The sequence below is a fragment of the Sardina pilchardus genome, chromosome 4 (genome assembly GCF_963854185.1).
Source record: "Sardina pilchardus chromosome 4, fSarPil1.1, whole genome shotgun sequence".
Classification (NCBI taxonomy): Eukaryota; Metazoa; Chordata; class Actinopteri; order Clupeiformes; family Clupeidae; genus Sardina; species Sardina pilchardus.
Window position 1 is genome coordinate 12,814,711 of NC_084997.1, and position 24,246 is coordinate 12,838,956.

General features: G+C 41.5%; 1 protein-coding gene across 1 annotated transcript; it reads left to right on the top strand.

The window, feature by feature from the left end:
• Nucleotides 1-7,991: 7,991 nt before the first annotated feature.
• On the top strand, nucleotides 7,992-20,067 carry LOC134078000 (transient receptor potential cation channel subfamily M member 2-like). The gene is given in 23 exon segments (XM_062533631.1): nucleotides 7,992-8,069; nucleotides 8,393-8,573; nucleotides 9,616-9,782; nucleotides 10,045-10,240; nucleotides 10,362-10,423; nucleotides 10,797-10,988; nucleotides 12,790-12,892; nucleotides 13,640-13,761; nucleotides 14,224-14,620; nucleotides 14,915-14,988; nucleotides 15,435-15,570; nucleotides 16,373-16,527; nucleotides 16,668-16,780; nucleotides 17,009-17,092; nucleotides 17,163-17,406; nucleotides 17,583-17,704; nucleotides 17,790-17,922; nucleotides 18,039-18,210; nucleotides 18,578-18,755; nucleotides 18,950-19,122; nucleotides 19,457-19,593; nucleotides 19,723-19,810; nucleotides 19,934-20,067. Coding segments are annotated over 23 exon segments (3,426 nt in total). The 5' UTR covers nucleotides 7,992-8,006.
• Nucleotides 20,068-24,246: the final 4,179 nt, after the last annotated feature.

Below are 24,246 nucleotides of genomic sequence, written 5' to 3' on the forward strand. Positions count from 1 at the left end.
TTAAGAGGATACCCATCTGCTATTTACCCTATAGGTGAGAATTCTGGTCCATTCCATCCTATTGCATGTCAGTGTTCATTGTGACAGGGATTAGTTTCAAGATTGTGGTGTTTATGTTTTTTTGGAGGGTTTCCTTCAAAATTCTGAAACATTAACATTACTGGAATTGCTCCTGTTAATTACACAGGCACATAATTTGGCCATTACTATTTGCTTATATGGAAAAGAGTTGTATGTTTGTATTCATTGACATGTTTCAGGATCCATCTCATTTAATCAACAGACAATTGTCAAGGCAAGATATCATAAAATTCAAGTCAATCTTGTATGCAAACCAGAATTTAATGTATGTATGTACTGTATGTATGTTTAAAAGTCCTATTAATATCTGTGCCAATCACTTAAACCAGCTGATTCTTAGCTCAGAGTCTTCAGCCAGGAAGAGCAGCTAATTGATGATATCACCTGTGTTAAGTGCACAGGCAGAACCAATACATGACTGGACTTTTCCACCTCTGATCATTTGAATGTTTTCGATATGAAGCATTCATTTGAAAATTCCTCTTTCATCCAGACATTTAGCGCAGGCTGTAGAATGGTGTCAGTAGGCTCACCCAGGGAGCATTTAAGTAGTGCCAAGGGTCAGATCAGTTGTGAGGGCTGCCAAAACTTGTTAAGAAATTGTATTACAGTGTATCAGAATCAGGTTTCTTTGCCAGGTTAAGTGTTCACATACAATTGGAATTTGTTTTGGCCTCAAGGCGCATTACACACAAGAATTAAAATAAAATAAATAATAAGTAGACAAAATGTATTGAGACATACAAAGGTAAGTGGCAACAAAGTGGAAGAGATTTGTAATCACATATCTCTTAGTAGTACAGTGTGACTGAATGGTCAGTGGAAGTAAGAGAGTAACAGAGGTCGTCTCTCCCCTTCCTCCATCACTGATGCCACAATCAACCTTAATTCTGCTGTTTATTGCTGACGTGCGATAACGACAATAAAATACATTAGGCAGAAAACGAGCAAGGCGCATCACAGTCCTTCCCATTGTGGCAACATCGATGAACCGTTATGCGTTTTTAAGATAGACAGCTAAAGTCCCTCCTTGTCACTTCCTCAGGAAATACACAAAGCCTTGGTTCTCAGTTACTGATGGATCTTTATTTTCTTCTTTAATTTGCTTTAATCCACCGTTAAAAGTGCAAACACACCTCGCTGGCTGCACACAGGAATCAGTTTGTATGAAAAGGCCTTAAAATGTCTTGTAACTTCATTGAGATCCCTTAAACTTTGTGGGTATGCCGGCATCAAAACAAAAAACAATGGCTCCATATCATCCTTCTGGGGCTACATGCTCACTCAAGTTTCGTGAAGCCCAATCTTTCAGTGTTCAGGGAATCGTTGACACAGAAAAGAATCGTAATAACATGCACAACATTACAAATCGTAACACAATGACACAAATATCATAATGATGTATTAACTTTGGCAGTTACCCTCCCACCAAATCATAATTTTATGATTTAATTTAATTCATCTTGCACTTAACATACATCTTTACCTCAGACAGTGACCTTAAAACTGTCCCTTTGAAAAAAAACATGAATTTTATTCAGCCTCAAGCAATATAATGCCTTTGTACCTGTTTTTCAAGAAATACAAGCATAAAAGTGTGCTTTCCCTGCTTGTCTAAAGTTGAGTCACTCATTAACAATTTGATCTTTCTGACGCCATAAATACACCTCAACTACCTTTGTCAATCTCTATTGATTTTATGGGAAACTATCCTCTTTTAGGATAACAATATCATTGACCTTTGTGTTTCCTGTATCAACTTTGCCACATTTGTCTTTTTTGCAGATATGAGCTTAATTGGTACAGTCTGAAAATGTATACAAAGTCAATATGTTAAGATTAAAGTTTATATTTCAACTTCATTCTCGAAATGTTTTAAAAAATCTTTATGTGTGGCCCTAAAACTCTCTAGAGTCTCTAGAGAACCTAAAGCTTGGGCCTGAGGCCGCCACCAATAACTTAGAGCCTGCTGAATGCTCACAGTATGAGTGCACTACATAAAGGGTTGTACTAAACCTGATTTAAACTAAGTCATTAACTAATATTGACTCATATGGCCCCAGATTAGCTGTCTACCTTGTGGAAAAACGTGTTAACTCGTTGTCAATCTATTTCAATGCACAGCACTATCCTTTGCATGGGCGTGGGAGGCATACAGTATCAAACCTGAGTGGGATGAAGTAGCGGGGGTCTGGGTGTCCACCCCCACAATTTAGTGAGCACTTCTTTGCCGATAATCCATCCACCTCACAGGTGTGGCATACTGTATAAAGATACTGATCAGCCAGCATGATTATTGCACAGGTGTGCCTTAGGCTGGCTACAATAAGAGGCCACTCGGGTTGAGTTGAGTTCAGGGCTGGGTTCGGGGTTGGGGGGTTGTGGGGTGGTTGAGTTCCTCCATTTGCCACACGCAGTGCGTGTCCACACGTCTCATTTGCATAGATTCGATCAGGTTGTCGATTGTGGCCTGTGGAATGTTGGTCCACCCCTCTTCAATGACTGTGCGAAGTTTGCTGGATAATGGCTAGCGACATGAGGTGATAATCGTGGATGAATGGCACATTGGGCCTCAGGATCTCGTTCCGGTACATCAGCAAACTGCTCACCCACGCAATGCCATACTATATAATAATATAAACAGCCTGGTTCAAAATGCATTGTCTTTTCTGTGACTGTGCAGAAATTGCTCTCCTGTGAGCAGCTGCATGAGGTGGCACATAGTCCAGCAAGTAGCTGGGTGACTAGTAACAGTAATCATAGTAGAATAACTAGGGCTGCCAATCGATTACAAAATGTAATCTAATTAATTACATACTCGTTAATCACATACCACAATATATCACAATCATTTTTGCTATTACCAAAATATGTTAAATATTTCAATTCAAATGAATCATTGAATAATCAGCATTAGTGGCATTACATTTCAAAAAATCTTGTTATTTTCACTATTCAAATAATGGTTATAACAATGTATAATATAAATTCACATACTGTACAAGGCATTTCAGACCACAGTTATAACCTAGGGGACACAATGAAAATATATTAACACTGCCCTCAATGTCAACACTATTTCTTTGTATTGATGTGGTTCTTTAGTTCTTTAGATGGTTACATCACTGACTTCCTCCATCTGCACCAGGTCTATCAGGTCAAATGAGAATGAATGAATGTTGTAGTGTGGTTGTCCTGTACCTGTCTTAAGTGTCTACTGTCCGTCCTGTATGTTGTTGTTGTGTGTGGTTGCCAGGTAGCAAATGAATTTCCCTCTTGGGGATTAATAAAGTGCAATCTAATCTAATCTAATCTAATCTAATGACAAAGTTCTCCTCCACGTGCCTCGGTCAAGGCTCAAACAAAAAGGTGGCCGAGCCTTTGCCGTTGCAGCGCCACGGCTGTGGAACAAATTGCCCCTGGACATTACAAATGCTCCCTCCATCTGTGTTTAAGTCTAGGCTCAAAACCCATCTTTATGCCTTATCCTTCCCAGCTCCCTAAACTCTCTGTCTGTTGCCCTGTAGTAGAAGATAAAATAAGATCAAATAAATAAATCGAGTGCAAATCCGCAGGAGTTCAGGAGTCTGATTGCTGAGGTGTAGAAGCTGTTATTGAAGCGCGTCTTCTTTACTTTACTCAAATTAATTAATCAAAATCAATCAGTTATTTTGGCAGCCAGACAGATAACATTGTGTCAGACTCTCTGTCTAGCCACAATAAAGGAGGTTTTTTTTTTTTTTTTCCAGTGTGTAGGTGTGATACAGTACATAGTCCAACAGTAGCAGGGTGGCTATAGTAAATGCTTTAAGCTTACAGTAACAATAATAAATGACATTGTAAAACAGGAGAATGTTTTTTTTTATTTTTTTTATCAGAGTCCAGTGTGTAGGTGTGATACTTCAGTACATAGTCCAACAAGTAGCTGGGTGACTATAGTAACAGTAATAAAATAAAATAACACTGTATCAGACTCGTGTCTTGCCACAATAAAGGTGTTTACAGCACTGAGAGGAGGAAACTGGTTTCTCAAAGTCCGGGCAGTTGGAGCTGGTTGCAATCCTCAAACAGGCCAACAGGTGGCCATCTGTCTTTTTGCATCTGTGCGTTGTGTCTTGATGATTTTCACGTGAGAGAAAGCAGACTCACACATTTAGGATGATCCGAAAAGTGCTGTCAGTGCACGTCTTTTAAGGTTGTGATACTTCCCTTCCATCAGTAGACTCTATTCTATTCAGCTCTATTCTTGCCATGTGTTGCTCTGGATTTGATTTCAAAGTAAGAATCTCATTCTCAACAGCAGAGCTATCCAGGTGGAACAGTAACACTAATATGGAGGCAATACCATCCACATCAGTATTTGAACTGAATGGATAACACATGTAGCTGGCAACAGGCTTGATGGATACAAAGTCATTAAAACGCTTCTATTCTGACCAGATTGCCTGAACTTCCTCCACACAACGTGTTCTGTTGCTCTGCATAAAATCTTTGCCCTGACACTGAAGTTCACGTGAGGAAAGTTCTGCAGAGTTGCAGCCTACTTTACATCAGTTGTAGCTTGCTTTTAAATGTGTTCACTGAACTGATCTAAGCACAGAGGGGCTGTAGTTTACACTGATTTAGTACTGCTAAGAGGTGTTTATCTTTGACAGCTTCAGGAAGTCTTTGGCAGTATTTTAGGCAGCAATTTAGAGAACCCCTGAAAAAAAACCAAAAAAAAAAAACATTTCTTAGCCACCTAACATCTTTGTGCAGCAACAGGTGTGCCTCAGGGATCAGTATTAGGGCCCCCACTTCCTCGGTTGAGGCTATTAACATAATTGATGACCTGCTTGAATGTTTTGTGCATGTAACCTCAACTGCAAAACCATGTATGTTTGTCCTTTAGGAATTAGGAAGATCAGACCTTATCTGACACAAGATTCCATACAACTGCAGCCAAAGAGGACACATGGAACTCTTCTCCTAGTTACACTCCATTGGCTCCCTTTAGTGCCCAGAATTATTAGGTTAAATTTAAATCTCTCACCTAGGACACTTACTGGATCAGGTCCCTTCTATCTCAATTCTATGATCAAGCTGTACATCCCCAACCACCCACTGTGGTCTTCTGTTATGTCGAGCATCCATAAATGCAAGGCCAAACTCACTCTTTTCTTCTTACTCCTTGTTGATGGAATGAGTTTCACAGTACTCTCTGTTCCTGTCATAGTTTTGGGTCTTTCAAGAGTGGTGTAAAGGCATATCTGTTGAGCATGCACTTAGATAAAAAAATAATAATGAAAACAAAAATGAATGAGTTATTGTTTGTATATTATATTGCAAAATGTTATTGTATATTTTCATTGTTCATTAGGTTATTGATTATATTGACATTATTGCTTATTATTGCTATTCTCCTAAATGTAGTCTTTTTAACACTGTTTACTGTTAATTTAACTGCATTGTTTTATTTGTAAGTTGCTTTGGACAAAAGCGTCCAATCCAATAAACATAACCATAACTACATAACTCAAAACATGAAATCATTTGTTGACATTCATTGCATCTATTTTTTTTTTAGCTGAGATCCCAAGCTTTCAGTTACACTTTGGCATGGTAATACGGAGCAATATAACTGAGAGTGAAAAGTGATCCAACCAGCCCTGGTCTCCCCTAGTTTCACAGACAGGGTAAGTGCTATATACAGTATGTATGTATGTATATGTGTGTATGTATGTGTATGTATGCATGTACTGTATGTGTGTGTGTGTGTGTGTGTGTGTGTGTGTGTGTGTGTGTGTGTGTGTGTGTGTGTGTATGTATGTATGTACTGTATCTATCTATCTATCTATCTATCTATCTATCTATCTACTGAATCTATCTATCTATCTATCTATCTATCTATCTTTCTTTCTTTCTTTCTTTCTTTCTTTCTTCCTTTCTAGTCATAGAGCCTTCTTAGATATTTATACTTCCCAGGTGTGTTGGAATGGACATCTGAAACAAATGTAGAATTTTCCCGTCATGATGAGGTTACAAATATTCTAAATATTTCTACTATTTGTAGTGTTTGTTATTGTTCCTTAGCATAATTTAAGAAAGTTGGTAAGTTGCATCTTCATGTGATGTCAGTGGATTTGTGATGATTTATTGAGCTGCGGTATGATTAAGGATAGCTGTCAACCATTGGTCAGTACAGGTGATTCATCTCAAATTAATGATCCTCTATTACCAGATATGGAGCCAGACATCTTCCAAATTGAACTATCTCCTATCCCACCCCAGGGTAATCTCGTAACCAACTCCAGGGTAAGATAACTGATAATTTAATCTACCATTGTACAGTTTATTAAATATGCTATAGAACTGATCTTTGAGACTCCCATCAAATGAAAATACGATTATATTTGTCCATGTTCTCTTCATGACCCCTTATCTTACTGGGAGTAAAGGTCAGATTTGGCATATTTCACAATTTGTCATAAACTGCAACATCGAGTCATCCAAAAGTTTATTTATTGCATAAATATTCACTCTCTCCTTCTTGCTCTCATTCAACATGGTGTAGAAGCTGGCGGCCCCCCCTAAATACCTGACTTTCTTTCCTTCCCTCCAGCGCTGCTTGCTCAAGTCCTGGATTAAGGAGAATATCAAGAAGCAGGAGTGCTGCTTATATGTGCAGACTGAGAGGTGGGACTCATAAGATTGTGTGCGTGTGTGTGTGTGTGTGTGTGTGTGTGTGTGTATGCCAACACCCCAAAGCCATATATCGTAAAACAACGCTGTCAAATGCCTTGTGGCTTTTGTCTCAGTCAAAAGCTAAGAAGTGATGGTCTTGGTCAGTAGTTGGATGAGAGACCACATCAAGCGAGTGAAATGTAGAGTAACGCTGCCACTAGTGTTCTCTAAATCATTTTACTCTCGTGAATATTCAATGTTGCAATTTCCTTGTGTGGTATAACTTAATATATATAATAACTACCGGTATACGTTTCTTATTTACTGAAATGTTTAGTTTAGTTTAGTTGAGAAAAAGGTTTCCTTCATTCTTCTGTGTCCCAGCTGTAAATAAATCTGCTGTGTCACACCAGTGGTCTTGGAGTAATTTTGACCACACTTGCTTGATTTTTTGAGCACTCTGAATTTCTGGTTGAAACTGGTTAATGATAAAGTAAGAAGTTGGCCATCATAGGTGTTATCTCAAATTAAACCTTACAATTCAATGAGAAGTGAAGTTGAGAAACGTGCAAAACAGACACACTAGCCACTAGGCTACACCATCATGACTACGACTGAGGTGCACTCATACACTGTCAATTAAATAAACTGAGATATAAGAGCTTGCTGTGAACATGGGTGAAATGCAATGGAATGGGTTAAATGACATGGGTGTTTTGACACAGTCAAATACTTGAACTTCGAAAGCTTGACAGTTAACACTGATTCGAGGTGTCAGATTCGAGTGTCACATCCATATTGTGCACGTACATGTGAACAAGAGTGTGGTCTATGTCATGTCTTTTGCATGAGCATGAGGTCTCTTTTGTTGCTGTATTCTTTAGTGGCATGATTGGGCTAATTTGTGTAATTGCCCCAAAATACACTATGATTCAGCTGCTATAGTTTGGAGGATGTCAGCCCTGCTAAGATGCAAAGAATTTTAAACAAGAGACAGGGCAGTATTAACAGCCATAGATAAGTATAAACAGTCATTAGGATATTGCATGATTTACTTAAAAAAAAACCTTTGCATTCATCATTGCACCAGAAATGTTACATTCTTCTCCTGAGGAGGCTTACAGAGTACAATTTCCTTCATGCTATGTCACTGTGGTCCTTGTAGCGGCGATTGTAAATGTGGCTACCCCAAAGAGGACCATGTGGTGGCGACCATCGTGCCAGAGAGGTTTCTGGGACAGTCATGGGAGGGACAGAGACACATGCGCGAGGTTCCCACCGATGCCTTTGGAGATATAAACTTTGGAAGCCAAAACATGGCCAAGGTACATGGAACACGTTTGCCTGTTTCAGACTCTGTGTGTATTTACTTGCCCCTTTGCATACTTAAATGTATGATTGCACCCTGTCATTTGGCCTATATCAGACTCATTCATAGTATGTGTGCTAGTTTGTTGTTGTCTGTGTTTGCAAATGTATGTAGCACCCACAAATCCATTGGTGTGGCTGTGTATGAATCAGATCCTCTGCATGCATGTCCTCTTGTGCACTTGTATCGGTGGTGTGTGCAGTTATTCATATGTACTGTGTATGTGTGTGTGTGTGTGTGTGTGTGTGTGCGTGTGTGTGTGTGTGTGTGTGTGTACAGTATGTACGTGTCTCCTCAGACACCCCCTCCCATGATTTGTACCACCTGATTACGAAATACTGGAAGCTCGACCCCCCAAACCTGCTCATCTCGGTTAGGGGCGGAACCAAGAACTTCAACATGAGGCCGCATCTGAAGCGGAAGTTCCACAGGGGCCTCATCAAAGTGGCCCAGAGCACAGGTCAGCACACTGAAATGTTTTACTTTACTTATTACATACTTACTGTCTATGATTATTTAATTGTTTGCTCAGATGGTGGCTGATTGTTTGTGAACTGCAATTGTTTATGCACTTGCCCATTTGAATTTGGATTTCGCCTGGCAGCTCAGGTTGGAAACCTGCACATGTATCTCCTCTGCTTCCTGTCCACAACCTTTGGGTCCAATCACAAAATAGCTTATCCAAAAGACGCACCCCGATTGGTTGAAGGACTGTCCAAGCGTACAGAGTCATTTAAACTACGCCCATTGATCACGCCTCTTGTGCAGTAAAAAATAAAGTGCAGACTCCATAGACCAATGTTCAATCTTAAAAGATTGAGTTTAGTATAGTGATAGCCAGACTATACCAGACCCACTTAATTTGACCTTAAATGCCATTTTAAGGTGTGACCCCTTATAATATTAATCTGCATTTAAGGTGTTAATTCTGGGATTCCTTGATTAAGGGGGGACTGGGGAAACTGAAAAATTAAGGGGAAATTCAGGCTTTTCTTAAGTATATTTTGAGGGCTTTTTATGCCTTTGATGAAGTGAATGGGAGAGAGAACAGGGGTAGGATCTAGAAAGGACCACAGGGCAGGAATCGAACCCGGGTTTGCCAGCGTACGGTGCAGGTGCCCCAGCCAGTTGTGCCACCACTGGGACTATAGAAGGTTTTTAAGGTCAAAGGGGTTATGTTTCATAGTGAGTTCAATGTCAAGTTCTTTGATTTGGATTCCAAGGTTTGTCAACAGTAATGAAGACAGGTCTTCATTTGCCAACCTTCATTCCTTTCTGGTAGATTGTGCATTCGAAGATTATTTCTATTTTCAGCCTGGTCTAGGTCATCAGTAATTTCATAAAGTTGTGATTCCAAATGCTTCACTTATGATTTCCATACGAACTGCCATCAGAAGCACCAACCCATGTTCCCACTTTCGCCCACTCTCTTGGACTATAAAGAAATGTATTAAAATCTGGTATGGTTGTAATAATTATCAGTATTACTGGTGGTTGGACAGGTGCCTGGATCATCACCGGGGGCACCCACACTGGGGTGATGAAGGAGGTGGGGATGGCTGTGCGTGACAACACCCTCAGTAGCAGCTCTGCGTGGGGGAAGATCGTGGCCATTGGGGTGGCCCCCTGGGGCACTGTACACAACAGCAAGTCCCTTGTGCACCCTGAGGTATGGATGAACAAGAGCTAAATAAGGCTATAACTAAGAACCATCTGACCATTTCTGATCATTTTGAACCAGCACCAGTATGTGGAGTGTGCTGTAAATGCACTGTATACATGCTGCTGTGCGTATACAGTATGTACACTGCATTAAACACAAAATACTGTATAAACTCTATGTAGGCTATCACATTTGAACTATGCTGTTACACTTCATGCCATACACGTCTGTCTCACTGTCTATCTGTCTGTGTGTCTACTCTCTCTAGGGCCGTTTCCCTGCCCACTACACACTAGACGAGAAGAGCCAGGGTCGGCTCTCCTGCCTGGACAGCAACCACTCGCACTTCCTGCTGGTGGACGACGGTACGCACGGCCACTACGGCGTGGAGATCGGCCTGCGCAGCCGCCTGGAGAAGCTCGTCGCAGATCAGCCCCTGGGAAACCGACTCAGGAAAAATCAAAGTAATATTCTCAATCACCTCTCCCCAACATGCTAAATGCTGATACCAGCCATATAGTTGCAATATTTGCTAATAGTGTGTGTGTGTGTGTGTGTGTGTGTGTGTGTGACTGCCTTTTTCAGAAAGTCATTTGAAGATCCCTGCTGTGTGCATATTATTGAACGGAGGACAGGGCTCTCTGAATGTAAGAGCTTCTGTTCATTTACCTTAGGGGCAGCTACCATTCCTAGAGTTCCTATTTATAGGTGTCCTGCCACATATATTTCATTACTTTGTGGTATGTAATGTCAGAAGTTCTACCATGGACTCTGTAGGCTAACCTTTTTTGTGGAAAAAATGCCTAGAAAGCCTGCAGGTAGTAGTTCATTTTTACATTCACGACACATCACAAACACATATGGACCTAACATATATTTAATTAAAAATACAAGTTCAAACAGTTTAGTGTGGCCGGGCACCTTTAAGCAATTTATTAAGTTAAGCAAAGTATTAAGTTATTAATGTTATTTTGTTTAACTGTCAGCTTTTAGAGTGTGTCCATCTCTGTGTCCTAACAGACCATCTACAGTGCCATGCTGAGCGGCACCCCGTGTGTGGTTCTGGAGGGTTCGGGCCGGATGGCAGACGTGATCGCTAACGTGGCCGGGAAGCCCGTATCGCAGGTCACCCTGGCTCTGATCCAGACACAGATGAAGAGGTTCTTTGGACAGGAGTATGATGACATCTCCGATATCAAGTGGGCCAAAAAGGTAGCACAGAGGAGTCTAGTAGATAAGATACGATAGGATAAGATAAGATAAGATAAACCTTTAATTGTCTCAAACAGGAGGATTTTGCAGTGGTACAGCACTCAACATAGGAGACAGTACACAGCATATACGGCATACAACATACATTGGACATTGTGCCCTGCCTAGGGCCCTAGTAGGATTCAAAAGGGGGAAAATAAATAAATAACTGCACATCCTACATTACTGGCTAACAAACACAGGTACACAGAATAGTTAACGTGCATTGTGATCTATTGGGCCAGCTCATGTTGTGCAGTCTAACAGCAGTTGGAAAGAAACAATTACAGTGCCTCTCATTCACACGTGGGATAAAGCAGCCTCTCACTAAAAAGCTACTCAAAGCTGCCAGAGCCTCACACATAGGATACTGCTCACTCCCCAGCATGGATCTTCCCAGATGGAGGTTTTGCTAGCAATCCTCCTACAGTGGGTATCTCCCTCCACCTCTACTGAGTCCAGCTCGTACTCTGCCACAGCACTTGCCTTCTTGCCTTTTCCTGTCCGCAGCTGAGATACTGCCCATCCAACAAACCACCCCATAAGCACTCCCTGCACCCCAAAGGACTGCAGCCTCCTAAGTAGGTGCAGCCTACTCTGGCCCTTCTTAAAAAGTGCAGCAGGCTGTTATGCAAATTGTTGTCATTTGTCAACTGCTGCCCCCTAATGGCCAGGGGAGAGGTCTTTTTATGGTCAGACATAGACGGAAGACTTCTCCACACCCCACAAACATCCTTCTGTAATAGGTGCTCTTCTGCTTTCCTCCTATGGTTGGTTTTACCAACCCTAATAGGCTAATATCCCTCCTCAATCCCCTCTGCACAGCCCTCAGTCCATCCCTATTTCCAGACTTGCTCTTGTTTTTCTCCCTGAGGACAACTTTTATGCTGGGGGTAATCCAGGGTTTGTTGTTTGCAAAAAGATGCAGTATTCTCTTCACAGAAACTGATATGATCTGTAATGCAGTCAGTAAGATTATCAATATCGTCCCTGTATGTTTAATAAAAAATATCCCAATGGGTCCTCTCAAAAGAGTAACGCAGAGTCTCCTCAGACTCTGTAGACCACTTTTTAATGGTACGAGTAGTGACCTGCTGTCTATGAACAAGGGGTCTGTACACGGGCAGCAGATAAACTACATGATGGTCAGATTGCCCCTCCCCAAGGTGGGAGAGGCAATGAGCTGTATGCTCATTGCATATCTTGAGTGTTTGCGTAGAGGAGATCCAGGGTTTTGGAGGCCCTAGTGTGACAAGTAACATATTGCAAAAAAATGGGTGAAGTGGCGGCCAGGGAGACATGATTAAAGTCCCTATGATGATGGTTGGTAGAACTGGTTTGTAGCATATCCTCCTGGCATGTACCTTAACCCCATAGGGGTGGTCATTGCCGTGTTATCATTGGTGGTCATCTAGTTATTGCTGCATGATAACGCAGGTTCTTAAATGTTTGTTACTGGTGGACATTCAGTTGCTGAATTATGATGCCACATTGCATAAGATTCTAGCATGTTCATAAGTATCATGGTAAATACACCTTTGAAAAAGTCTCTCAAAACAAGAACAAATCAATTCATTTTAAAGACACAGACACCTCTGTCCATGGTCACAGCAGTGGAAAGGTGCAATATATTAAATATTGTGTGTACAGCATGGCACTGGCAGAGCCTGGGAATTGTCTATTACTTCAGTTAAGCAATGGAAAGACCTCACTCATACAGTATGCATGTGTAAGTACACATATACCTAACCCTGTCTCGCAGATCCAGGACATCATCAGGATGCCACATCTCCTGACTGTGTTCAGCATGGACGAGTACAAGCACAGCGATGTGGATGTGGCTATCCTCCAGGCCTGCTTGAAAGGTGCCTATCCCCATCTCACCCTGTGCTGCTCTAAGACCTAACGCCTGACTCAGATGTGTATTTTTATCCCACAAGTCAACAACTCTGTGTATTTAAATTTGGAATCCTATACTTTAATTCTACACTCAAATATTATTAGATCTCTTTAGCCATGATAGATGATGCTTTTAGAGGCTAAATAACAGTATTAGACAGAGTTTTGGTGTAAAGCTACTGTGACTTGCCTAATGTATCCTTCATTGTGGCTTCCATCCTCAAACTGAATTACATGACGATTAGCGATCCAGACTTAGTTGAGGCAGAACTGAAAAGCATCACAATGGATGCCCATTACTGTGAATAGCCCTCAGCTGGAAATGTATGTGATGGACATATAACCCACTCTCCGTCACCACTTTGTGTTATTGATCTTTTCAACTGGCAAACTTCTTGCAGTCATCATCACTTTTGACTGCATTGGGATCACTAAGTGTCTCTCACGCACAAACTTCCATGACTTGAGAGGTCATCATTGACTTTTGAAATATCATCAAACATAAATATTACTGATAATTATTGGATTTATTGGATTATTGGATGACACCATAGACGTCACATTGGAAAAGCACAATAAGATAAAATAAATGAAATAAATAAATAAAGTGACACTAAAAAAACACTGATACTATACAGCAGCACTAGTCAGCAGTTCTTGTTACGTGAAAAGCCTGATTACTAAGTATAATGTGTTGGTTTTTCCTTTTTCAGCGTCCAGGAATGAGGAGAACGTAAAGCAGAGGGGTTGTGAGAGGCAGCTGGAGCTGGCTGTGGCCTGGAGTCGGCTGGACATTGCTAAGGGCGAGATCTTGACTGAGGAGAGCCAGTGGGAGGTTGGCATTCACCACAGTTGATACGCTAAAATGGCCTTTTTCTGAAGTCGTAATAGAGGAGTGGCTGTGACACACTACTTACACTTGTACCTTTACTACTTTAAGATAACTTGAACATTTGCATTATGTTTCTCATGCTCAACTGAAGTCTTTATTTAAATCCATTTATTAAAAATGCCTCTATCAAGGTCACAGCCATGCATGGAAAGGTTGATTTATTCTATGTGCACTCCCTGGAATTCAAACCCAGAACCTTGGTGTCGTTCACACATAACTCAATTAGCCTAGTTAAGTGATGGGAGCACATCACACATATAATATGCTTCAACATCATGAAACAGCAAAACACTTTCTTTTTTTTTTTTATCAGAATACACTTTTCGAAAGAGTCTGGAATTGTACCCCAAATACTTTAGTGATCTCATCCCATGGAATTAGTTTGTCCCTCTCTTCTCTTTGCAGTCCAGCGACCTGCACAAGGCCATGTTCTCGGCCCTGGTGGGCCACAAGTCGGAGTTTGTGCGGCTGCTGCTGGAGAACGGCGTGAGCATCCCCCAGTTCCTGTCCGGGGACAAGGCACTGCTCAAGCTCTACAACGCCATGCCCAGCTGCCTCTTCCGGCGCAAGCTGGTCATGCAGATACAGGGCAACAAGAACGGGCGGAAGCAGGTGTCTCTGGCAGAGGTGGCTGTGGTAGTGCGCCAGCTACTGGGCAACTTTACTCAGCCCGTTTACTCGCCCTCGGATGAGTTCATCAAGATGGCCGACGACAATGCTGTGATTGTAAGTCTGAAGTGTCAAGAGATAAATGAAAATAACTGTCATTGATCTAGATAATGGACGCACAGTGGATACTACAGTGGATAGAGGTTTGTTATGGGGCCCCTAAAGGGACTAAAAAGCGTATTTTTTTTGGTGGGCACACTAAAGTTTCTGGTGAGCATGCAAGAGTTTCTGGTGAGCGAAAGAAACCGTCTGCTGCACACCAGAAGCTTACAGAATGAACATTGCGAAATGTCCTCTGAGAGGCTTTCGGTGAGCGTAAGAAAGTTTCTGGTGCACACTATTTTTAGCACATATTCCTTTAGGGGCTCCTATCATTACTTGATCTTGAGTGTCATAAAAACTGTTAACTGTCTCGTCCCTCAGAGAGACCCTGGGAGAGACCTCTTCCTGTGGGCTGTTCTACAGAATAACAGAGAGCTGGCCCAGATTGCCTGGGAAAAGGTAACAAAAACAAAAAACACCACTATGGCCTATGAAGGAATGGGCTGAATGCAACACCTAGAATTGTCAATCAGTAGTTCCTCATCTTCCTCTATCATAACAATTTAAAAACGATTCACATTGAGAAAGTAAGTCACATGGAAATAGAATTTGTTTCAGATTTATACGGCATAGATATCAGCATTTGTTTTAATTTGCTTGTGTATTTGCATAACCCTAAAGGCAAGTATTTTAATGATTAAACTGAAAGGGCACATGCTAGACATGCTGCATAGCACCAACACAGGGAATGCAGTTTATGCAGCACACTGACTTAGATAAACTATCCCTGCCATCTTTATTGCATACATGTTTCATTTCCATTAACCTCTTGAGCAAATGTTTCAATAGCTGAAACTATTGTTCATGTTTGTCACATTAACGGAAACATTGTGCTGCTTTAACAGTGTAGAGACAGCACAGCTGCTGCTTTGGCTGCCAGCAAAATTCTGAAAAAGCTGGCAGAGGAGTCAGAGAGCAATGATGAAGATGGTGCCAATGACATGAAAGAACTTGCCTACCACTTTGAGAAACAGGCCATTGGTAATACCATAAGCAATGTTTTCAGTCTTTTGCCTCTCAGGCTGGTGAACTCGTGCTACATGCCCACTTCAGCATTGTACTAGTCCTAGAAGAGTATTGCTCTTTGGGGAGTTCTTGATGCAGAGTCGCCCTGAACTTATTTGTCTTTAGATATGAAATCTATGACCAATGTAAATAATATGGTTCAATACTTTTCAAGGGCGTCTGTAATGCAGTTCATTGATAAAACTCTGCAACAAAAAAAGAGGTCATGCTAGATTTGAATGGGCAGCATGACTCAGCTAATTAAGCATTACATCTTCTTTCTGTAGAGGGAGAGTTTTTCTAATCAGTGAATGAAGATGTTGTGTCTGCTAAATATAAAACAGCTAGGCTGGGTAAACCCTGCCTGATTTGCCGGCGATTTGGATTTCGCCCTGCAGCTCAGGCTGGAAACCTGCACATCGATCTCTCCTGCTTCCTGTCCACATCTTCTGGGTCCAATCACAAACTAGCTTATCCAAAAGGATCGTTGGTCTGATTGGTTGAAGGACTATCCAAAAGCGTATAGTCATTTGAACTATGCCCACTGATCACGCCTCTTGTGCAGTAGAAATAAAGCCCCCCAGACTAATGTTCAGTCTTAAAAGATTGAGCTTAGTATGGTGATAGCTAGAGTATAAAACAGCAGTAATTCTCTTATTTATGTTAGACATTAGATATTAAAGATGGTAACTCCATTCTCTTCTCTCATTCTCCCTTTTGTTTCCCCCTGTCTCTTATCTCTGACACAAACACACACACATACACACTGGTATCCTAGGTGTGTTCAGTCAGTGCCATAGCAATAGCAAAGATGACCAGCAGCGAGCCCAGAGACTTCTGCTCCGAATCTCACCATCTTGGGGCAACACCACATGTCTACTCTTGGCAGTGGAGGCGGACGACAAGAGCTTTGTGGCTCACTCAGGGGTTCAGGTCTGTCTGTCTGTATTTTACTGTATTTTTCATTGAAGGATACAGTATCATGTGACCTTTTCTTTAAGAAAAGTAGGGCTTGTGATTCTTGGGTTCTCTATAGCCTGCTGGTCTGACATAAGGTCGTGTTTCTGTCTCAGGCTCATCTCACCCAGATCTGGTGTGGAGAGCTGGCTGTGGACACCCCTCTGTGGAGGTTACTCCTCTGTATGCTGTTCTTCCCACTCATCTACACAGGCTTCATAACCTACAGGTACACTCCAAGGGAAGCTGTTCTATACATCTGAATAAAACAGTATTGCACACCTTCCCACACTTCACATTTGTGTAGTTATCTCTGAATTCTGATCAACTTTTTTGTTTTACAACCCAATATTACAAACCTAGCAACTATTTTACTTGTGACTGAATGAATGAGGTCCGTACTAAAAATTCAACACGAAACCCTGTTTATGAACTGATCAAGCGTCTTTGTTTCCAGATGTGATGAGGACATTAAAAAGGAGGCCACGAAGAGGCAGATGTTTTTAATGGAGTCTGAGACAGGAAGCTGGGCCGATACCAGGTAAGACTCTGATAAGCTATTTGCTTTGTGCTCTTACTGGAGACAAATTGTTTGTAATAACCTTACTGAGAGACCTCTGCTCCTCCAGCGATCCTCAGGACACTGACCAGCTAAAGCCACTGAGTTGCCTAGACAGGCTGGGGAGCTTCTACACAGCTCCACGGGTGAAGTTCTTCTTGAACATTGCCTCCTACTTTGGGTTCCTGGTGCTCTTTGCCTACGTGCTGATGGTTGACTTCCAGCCCATGCCGTCATGGAAGGAGTGGCTGCTCTACGTTTGGGTGATCTCTTTAGTATCTGAGGAGCTCCGACAGGTAAGATGTAACCGGGTTGTTTCTTTCTCTCATGTTGTTTCTTGCTCCGTTGTATTTTTAACACATTGTCAGCAGGCACTCAATCGTATAATGGCCAATGTTATGAACTGTTAACTTTCCTGTGTAGTCTAGCTGATTCTTACTTGACTTTGTCAATCTTCATATGTGCACTAAAGCTTTTTGATGATCCGAACGGATTTGAGTTCCGGAAAAAAGCCAAGATGTATATTGTTGACGTGGCCGCCGTTCTTCTCTTCATCCCTGGTCTTGCCTGCAGGTTGGCTTTGAGTCTCAGACTGTTGATTATCCAGTAATGTTACCTTTAAAAGTCAGTATAGGTATCATCCCTGTTACTACCCAGAATCCTTTGCTCTCCCCTGCAGGTGGATCAGCCAAACGTTTTATGTGGGAAAGATCATCCTCTGCCTCGACTTCGTCTTTTTCTGTCTGCGACTGGTTGCCATCTTTATCATTAGCAAAACCCTGGGCCCAAAAATCATAATTGTCAAAAGGATGGTGGGTACCATACCTGGCTTAACATATACAATAGACAAGGCATCTCACCTTACTTTCCTTTGTCTCCATAAGCAACAGCAGATGGCTCATGTGTGTTGGTTTGTCTCTTTCTCCAGATGGTGGATCTCTTCCTCTTCATGTCCCTGCTCAGTATCTGGGTGGTGGCCTACGGGGTGGCTAATCAGGGCATTGTGATTCACAACGAGGAGAGACTGAGCTGGGTCATCAGAGGTGCTCTGTATGATCCTTACCTCCTCGTATTCGGCAATGTCGCAACCGACATCAACAGTGAGTCATTCGTATGTTATTTAAACACACAGTTAAGGAGAAGGTTGCAAACAATGTATACAGAGGAATAGATCAAACATTTACATAGCTAGGCTGTGTATTTTTATGACAACATTCATCCAGGGAAAAGACAAGATAGAGTCATGTGCTCATGACACATGAACCCTAACCTCTAACCTTAACCCTAACTTGTCTGACCAATGACAGAAATGTTATGCCATAAACATTTATGACGTTCATGACAGTGTCATGTCGCTCTAATGTAGATACCTTCAAGTAAAGTATAACCCTATTTTAACGAATGTGCTTGTGCTACAAATGTTCAAATGATACATGTATTTGTACAAAATGTACCCTAACCATCTAGATGACTTTGACATAAACACCTGCACTGTGGATGGCTCTGACCCTCTGCTGCCAAAATGCCCTCTGCTCAATGCCGACCAAATGCCAGCCTATCCCACGTGGCTGACCACCATTATGCTGTGTATTTACCTTCTCTTTGCTCAAATCTTGCTCCTCAACCTTCGCATTGCCATCTTCAAGTGAGTTCACTCTTCTCATAACCTCCCTACTTCTTAACCTGAACGACACTGCACACACTACACTCTCTGCTGGTAGACTCTGCACAGCCTGTGATATTATTTCCATCGGAAATTTACATAACATTGTATTGATAGATGTAATGATAGTAATCTCACACAGCATCATGAAACTTGGTCTGTTTCTGCTTCGACAGCTACGTATTTCAGGACGTGCAGGACAACACCGATGCAATCTGGAAGTTCCAGAGGTACGAGCTGATTACGGAATACTACGGTCGCCCCACTGCGCCCCCTCCCTTCATCCTCTTCAGCCACCTGTTCCTGCTGTTCAAGCGCTTTGTGATGCGCTGCTGCTGCCCCATCAAGAGTAAGTGCAATGCTCACCTGATAACGTTATCAACCAATCAGATGCTTTTATACACCGCTACAGTACATATAGAAGAGTGGTGTAATTCAGTTAAAACAAGCAAACAAAAATACTGTATATATTTTGCCAAACCAGGTTAATTACTTTTGACCCTTGACTCAAGAACTCACTTTTAAAGCTATCACATTTTATGACCCAAAACTGTTTGGAAATAATGTCTCTACTTCACAAACCTAAATTTAGCGTCTGTGTATAACTAAAATCAAGGACTACAACAAAACCATGGGAATCTTTCTGAATACAGAAATGCTTACTTGAGTCTGCTTCTACGTAGGTAAGTGGTTGTGTGATGCTGAGGAGGAGGAGGAGTTGATGTCATGGGAGGCTTTCATGAAGGACAAGTACGTGGCCGCCCAGCGCCAGGAGAGGAGTGAGAGCACGGAGCAGCGCCTGGGTCAGCTGGAGGAACAGGTTCAGAGCAGTTCATTCTCTTTCCTTTGCCTCAGAATAGATACATAAGTGAACAAAGGGCTGGATGTCCCCACACAAGCGTTAATTGTGCATTTCTCCTCAACTTTTCCAATGTTCCTCGTATTGCAGGTCTCCCAGTCCGCTAAAGCACTGCAACGGATCATGGACACCCTAAAAGCCCAAGGTTACCAATCTAAACAGGAGCCTCCTTCCATGCGTAAGTAAAATAGTAAAAAAGTAAAAGGCTTTAGACTGCCTTCTTCCCAGATCAAATACATGACTAACTGGAGTCAGTAGGTAAAGATCCTCTCCCCATCAGCATCCTCTGTTACCTCCACAGCCAGGAGCACAGAGAGTGAAGGAGATGAGCATGAGATTGATGGTGATCCAGAGAAGAGACAGCACCACTTCCACGCCCAAAGGTCCTGGGGTGCAGGAGATATTTATATCAAAAAGAGGGGGACCAAATTCTGAGCAAAAGCCCAGATAGTGAAATCCGGCTTCCAGATATCGGACCATCACTTCTGACTCACTATCGACTATCGGAATATTTTAAACTGGCCAGAATATTAAGATAACAACACTGATTGTTTACAAAATATGTTTTGATCAAAATGATCAAAACTGGAGAAAGGGCAGAATGCCAGATCTGCCATCAGACCAGCTTGCTATGTTGGAGCTCTCAGCTTGTAGCCTATGTTTATACATTTCTACTTTTATACTTTTTTTAGTTATTTCACACTGCTTGAGCTACTGGTTGAATATTTTAAAAGCTTCATGGTGTAAGATTTCATTCTGACTTATTCATATCACTGAAATTCTTCAGTGATATGATGTAGGCTACCAATCTCATGGCAAATTGTGTGTTCTAGTTGTTGTTTTTAATTAAAGAACAACAAAAGGTGACCAGACCTGATGGTATTAGCAACTTAACTTATTAACAAGAGTGTAGGAGGGATTTTGAAACCATTTTGATTTTGGATTTTGATAGGACAAGAGTTTGATAAGCTCTTAATTCATTCTTCAAGAATGCCTGGAAATACGTTCCACCTGCTTCTGTACTTTTTATTGGAATAAAGATTGAAGTTGCATTAACCGAAAAATCATCCTTTTTCCTATGAACTCCTTGTGTCTTTCTTGCAATAGGATGACTTAATTTTTTTTAGGTAACAGTGTTGCACTCAATTAAATTCAGTAGAATGTGCTTAATATTTTCTTGGAATTAGGCTATAGCAGAACTAAGTTGAGTAGAATATGCTTAATACTACTGAAGTTCACCAACGTAGTCTATGATGTATGCAGCAACAGGTAGGCTGAGGAAATGATAGGCTATAGCAAATATAACGTTAGCTAGCTTGCTAACAACAAACATGATGGCAATGATGAGAATGATAACAATATAGCTTGTAGCCTACTGTACAAACGACTGTGAGAAGAAGGCTTAAACCTAAATGGTAGCCTACAACTGGCATGTCTATCAAGTTGGACGCTGAGTTAAGACTGGCGTGGCTAGAAGCTAACGTTAAATGTTATTGTCGTGAGCTAAATATAGTGCACTGCTTATGTTATCCGTGGCATGGTATCAACGTTAGATTGCTTCTTCTAGTCACTAGTGTTTACAGCCAGAGAGGGTTAAAGCTGAGCAGATGGCTAATGAAGGATTCTTTGCTACCGCTTTAACAAATGCCGTTTCAATACCTTTGTAGGAGTGCTTGAATGACGTCAAACGGTTCAGTGGTTTTAGAGCCTTTGAAGCCTTTAAAGATAAGAAGAACAGGGATAACAGTAACATGCAATGTAATTATAGCAAAACTAAGTTGAGTAGAAGAAGGGTCTGACCGCGTGAGTCCATGGTTATACATAAATAAATAAATAAATGTTAAGGCCCAATCTTAAGTACTGTATGATGTTGCAAATGAGATGGAAAAAGAAAATAATATCTTATATAAATAAACAAATGTGCATGAGACAAATGAGACAATATAGAGTTCAGTCTGCAATGCAGAAAAAAGAAAATGTGTATTGATGAATGTATAAAGTAAAGGATATCTGGCTCTATGTGATTGATTTTTCTTTTCCACAAGCATTTTTAGTTTGCAAAATGATCCGTTCAAATGTCTCAAGCTTGGAGTGTAGTGTTAACAGTGCAGGTAAATCTATCTGCCTGCCATCTAGTGGGCATCCAAGACCACTGGCCTGCCATCTAGTGGTATTTCATGCCTACTACATGGTACCAAGAGTATCACTGGGTGTTCTCTCAAAGACCACACAATCACTATTCAATTCCTACATTAATCTAAGTTCATTGTTAAAGGCCCCATGCCACACCTATTTCAAACATTTTGTTGTAATTCTTCATTTCCTTTGATCGCAACATTATTAGGGTTGGAAATGCCTTGGATGGCTTATTATAAGCATTGTCTGAGAAGCCTGGGAGAGGAGACGAGGCAATGTGTACTCCCAGGTATTTGAAACTTGTGACTCTCTCCACTGGAAGCCCACTGATTTTAGTGGAGTGTAAACTCATGCTGGGTGTGGCACATTGGGGGTCAATTTTACTCCGGGAATATCACTTTGTTTCACTAAGAAGGAAACTAAAGATCGCGCTGACCCACTCTTAACAGCCTTCTTAGTGACCAAATGCTCAGTGATCAAGCTGCATCAGGGAAATGTATGTCCTCCACTTTTAATAAAACAATGCTCAATGTTGAAATGCGCCCATAGCTGTGGACCACTGGCGCAAGAAACATAGGCTAATAGTAGTGAAGGAAAAAAACTGTTCTTGAATTACACATTTAAGTTTTCCATGCACATCTGCATGAGTTTATAATACTACACATAAAAAAACATCAACAACCCTGTGGCATTTCACAGATATCAAGGAAACAGATGTAATTGAACCGAATCTAGAGAGGCTCCACCTGCTACTCTACATAAATTTGGCGTTGCCAAAGTGTGTAAGAAACCCCACAATATGCCTGCAATACAGCACATTCCCGCTGCAAATCAACAGCGTCACCGAGCGTGGAGCCAGACTTTTTAAAGTAAATGCATACTGTACATGCGTCAGCACTTCCAATCCAACGGCTGATCACGTTGGTGTCTCCACATGTCCAGAGAGCAACCCGCTGCAATTTTGCTCTCAGCCCGGAGGTACAGCTTCAACCTCTCCTGCTTTATCCAGACCATCTCTTCCTGAAGGGCAGTTTGTCTTTGGAGTTGGTCCTCTATCCCCCGCAGCACCACCAGCTTCTCCCTCTCCAGGCGCACCAGCGTCTCACTGCAGGTGCAGGTAGTTAAATGGCGGGCCGCCTGATTCAGCCTCCCCGCATGCGGGCACCGGGCCTCGCTGGTTGGCGCACGGGGACAGGGCACGGCAGTGGGGCGTCGTCCTCTCCTGGAGGCATGCATGTCCCTGCTCCGCTCCTAGATGGCTCCTCTTCATCCTCACTTTCTGAGAGGCCCTCATCTTCCTCAACATCGATGCCCCCAGTAATGCCTTTGGAGGCTCCACCACCCGTGCCCATGTATTCCCTCCTCTCCTTTGCAATCTTCTTTTTTGTTTTGCTCTGGAACTCCTGCCACTTCTTCCTCACAGCATCCCAGTCACACAGGCCACATGGGCTAGAGGGGGACATCTTCTCGGCTATCGCCTGGGTCATTCCACCTCAATTCAACGGATTTTAGAGAAAATTTCTGCTTGACCATCTCAGATTTGCTTCAAACTTTTACCATCTAAAGAGTAACCATTTAAACTAACTTAGCCAAAATATTAGATCGGTATACCTAATACATCCAGAGAAAAACATTTTTGAACATGGTACCCCCCTTCTGATTTTTGGCACATTGGCGCCCTCATCTAAATCTGCAGCAAAGTTCAGATGTCATTATCTCAAAAAGTGTTCAAGCTAAAGACTTCATATTTTCTGTGAATAATGATTGCTACCTATAGATTCCACATATTCATTCCTAAGTCGTATGTGTTGACACTGACTGTGTTTCAATCTTGTGAAATCAGAAGAAAAATTGCAGATTTCTTTCACACCCCCACATTGGGTGCCCCATTACACAATTTGTAAACAAAATGTTTGGCAAATGGTTATGTCTCTCTACAGAAGTGTTTAAGCTGTCTTTGAAAAAGTAATGAAGAGGAGTCTATATTGCTTTTTTGTTGCCAGTATTGTAACACAAAACTGAAAAACAATCAATTTGGATAATATTGTATCTCCCCATTACAGAGGTATGACAAGATATACCAATGAATTGAACACATCTCCAGAAAGAGTATGGAATGGGCTTTCAGACTGTGAAATTTCAAGATGGTATTTTGGCTATGGTTATTGAAATGTTATTTTTGAAATATTGGTCTACTATAGCAACACATTGCTGATATCCATGAACAGTGACATCTAGTGGCATTAAATAGTGACAGCAGCAATTTATTTCGGAAATACAGGAAATATTTTATTAGTTCATCACTCAGCAAGTAAATGAAAATATAAATGTTTAACAGTATGAGACATAAACATCTGATACTTAGGAATAAGACAAGGATTATGAAATCATTAAATAATAGCACAAAAAAGCAACGCTAATTGTTGTAATAGACCAATATTTAAAAAAATGTTTTTTAATAACTGCAGCCATAATACC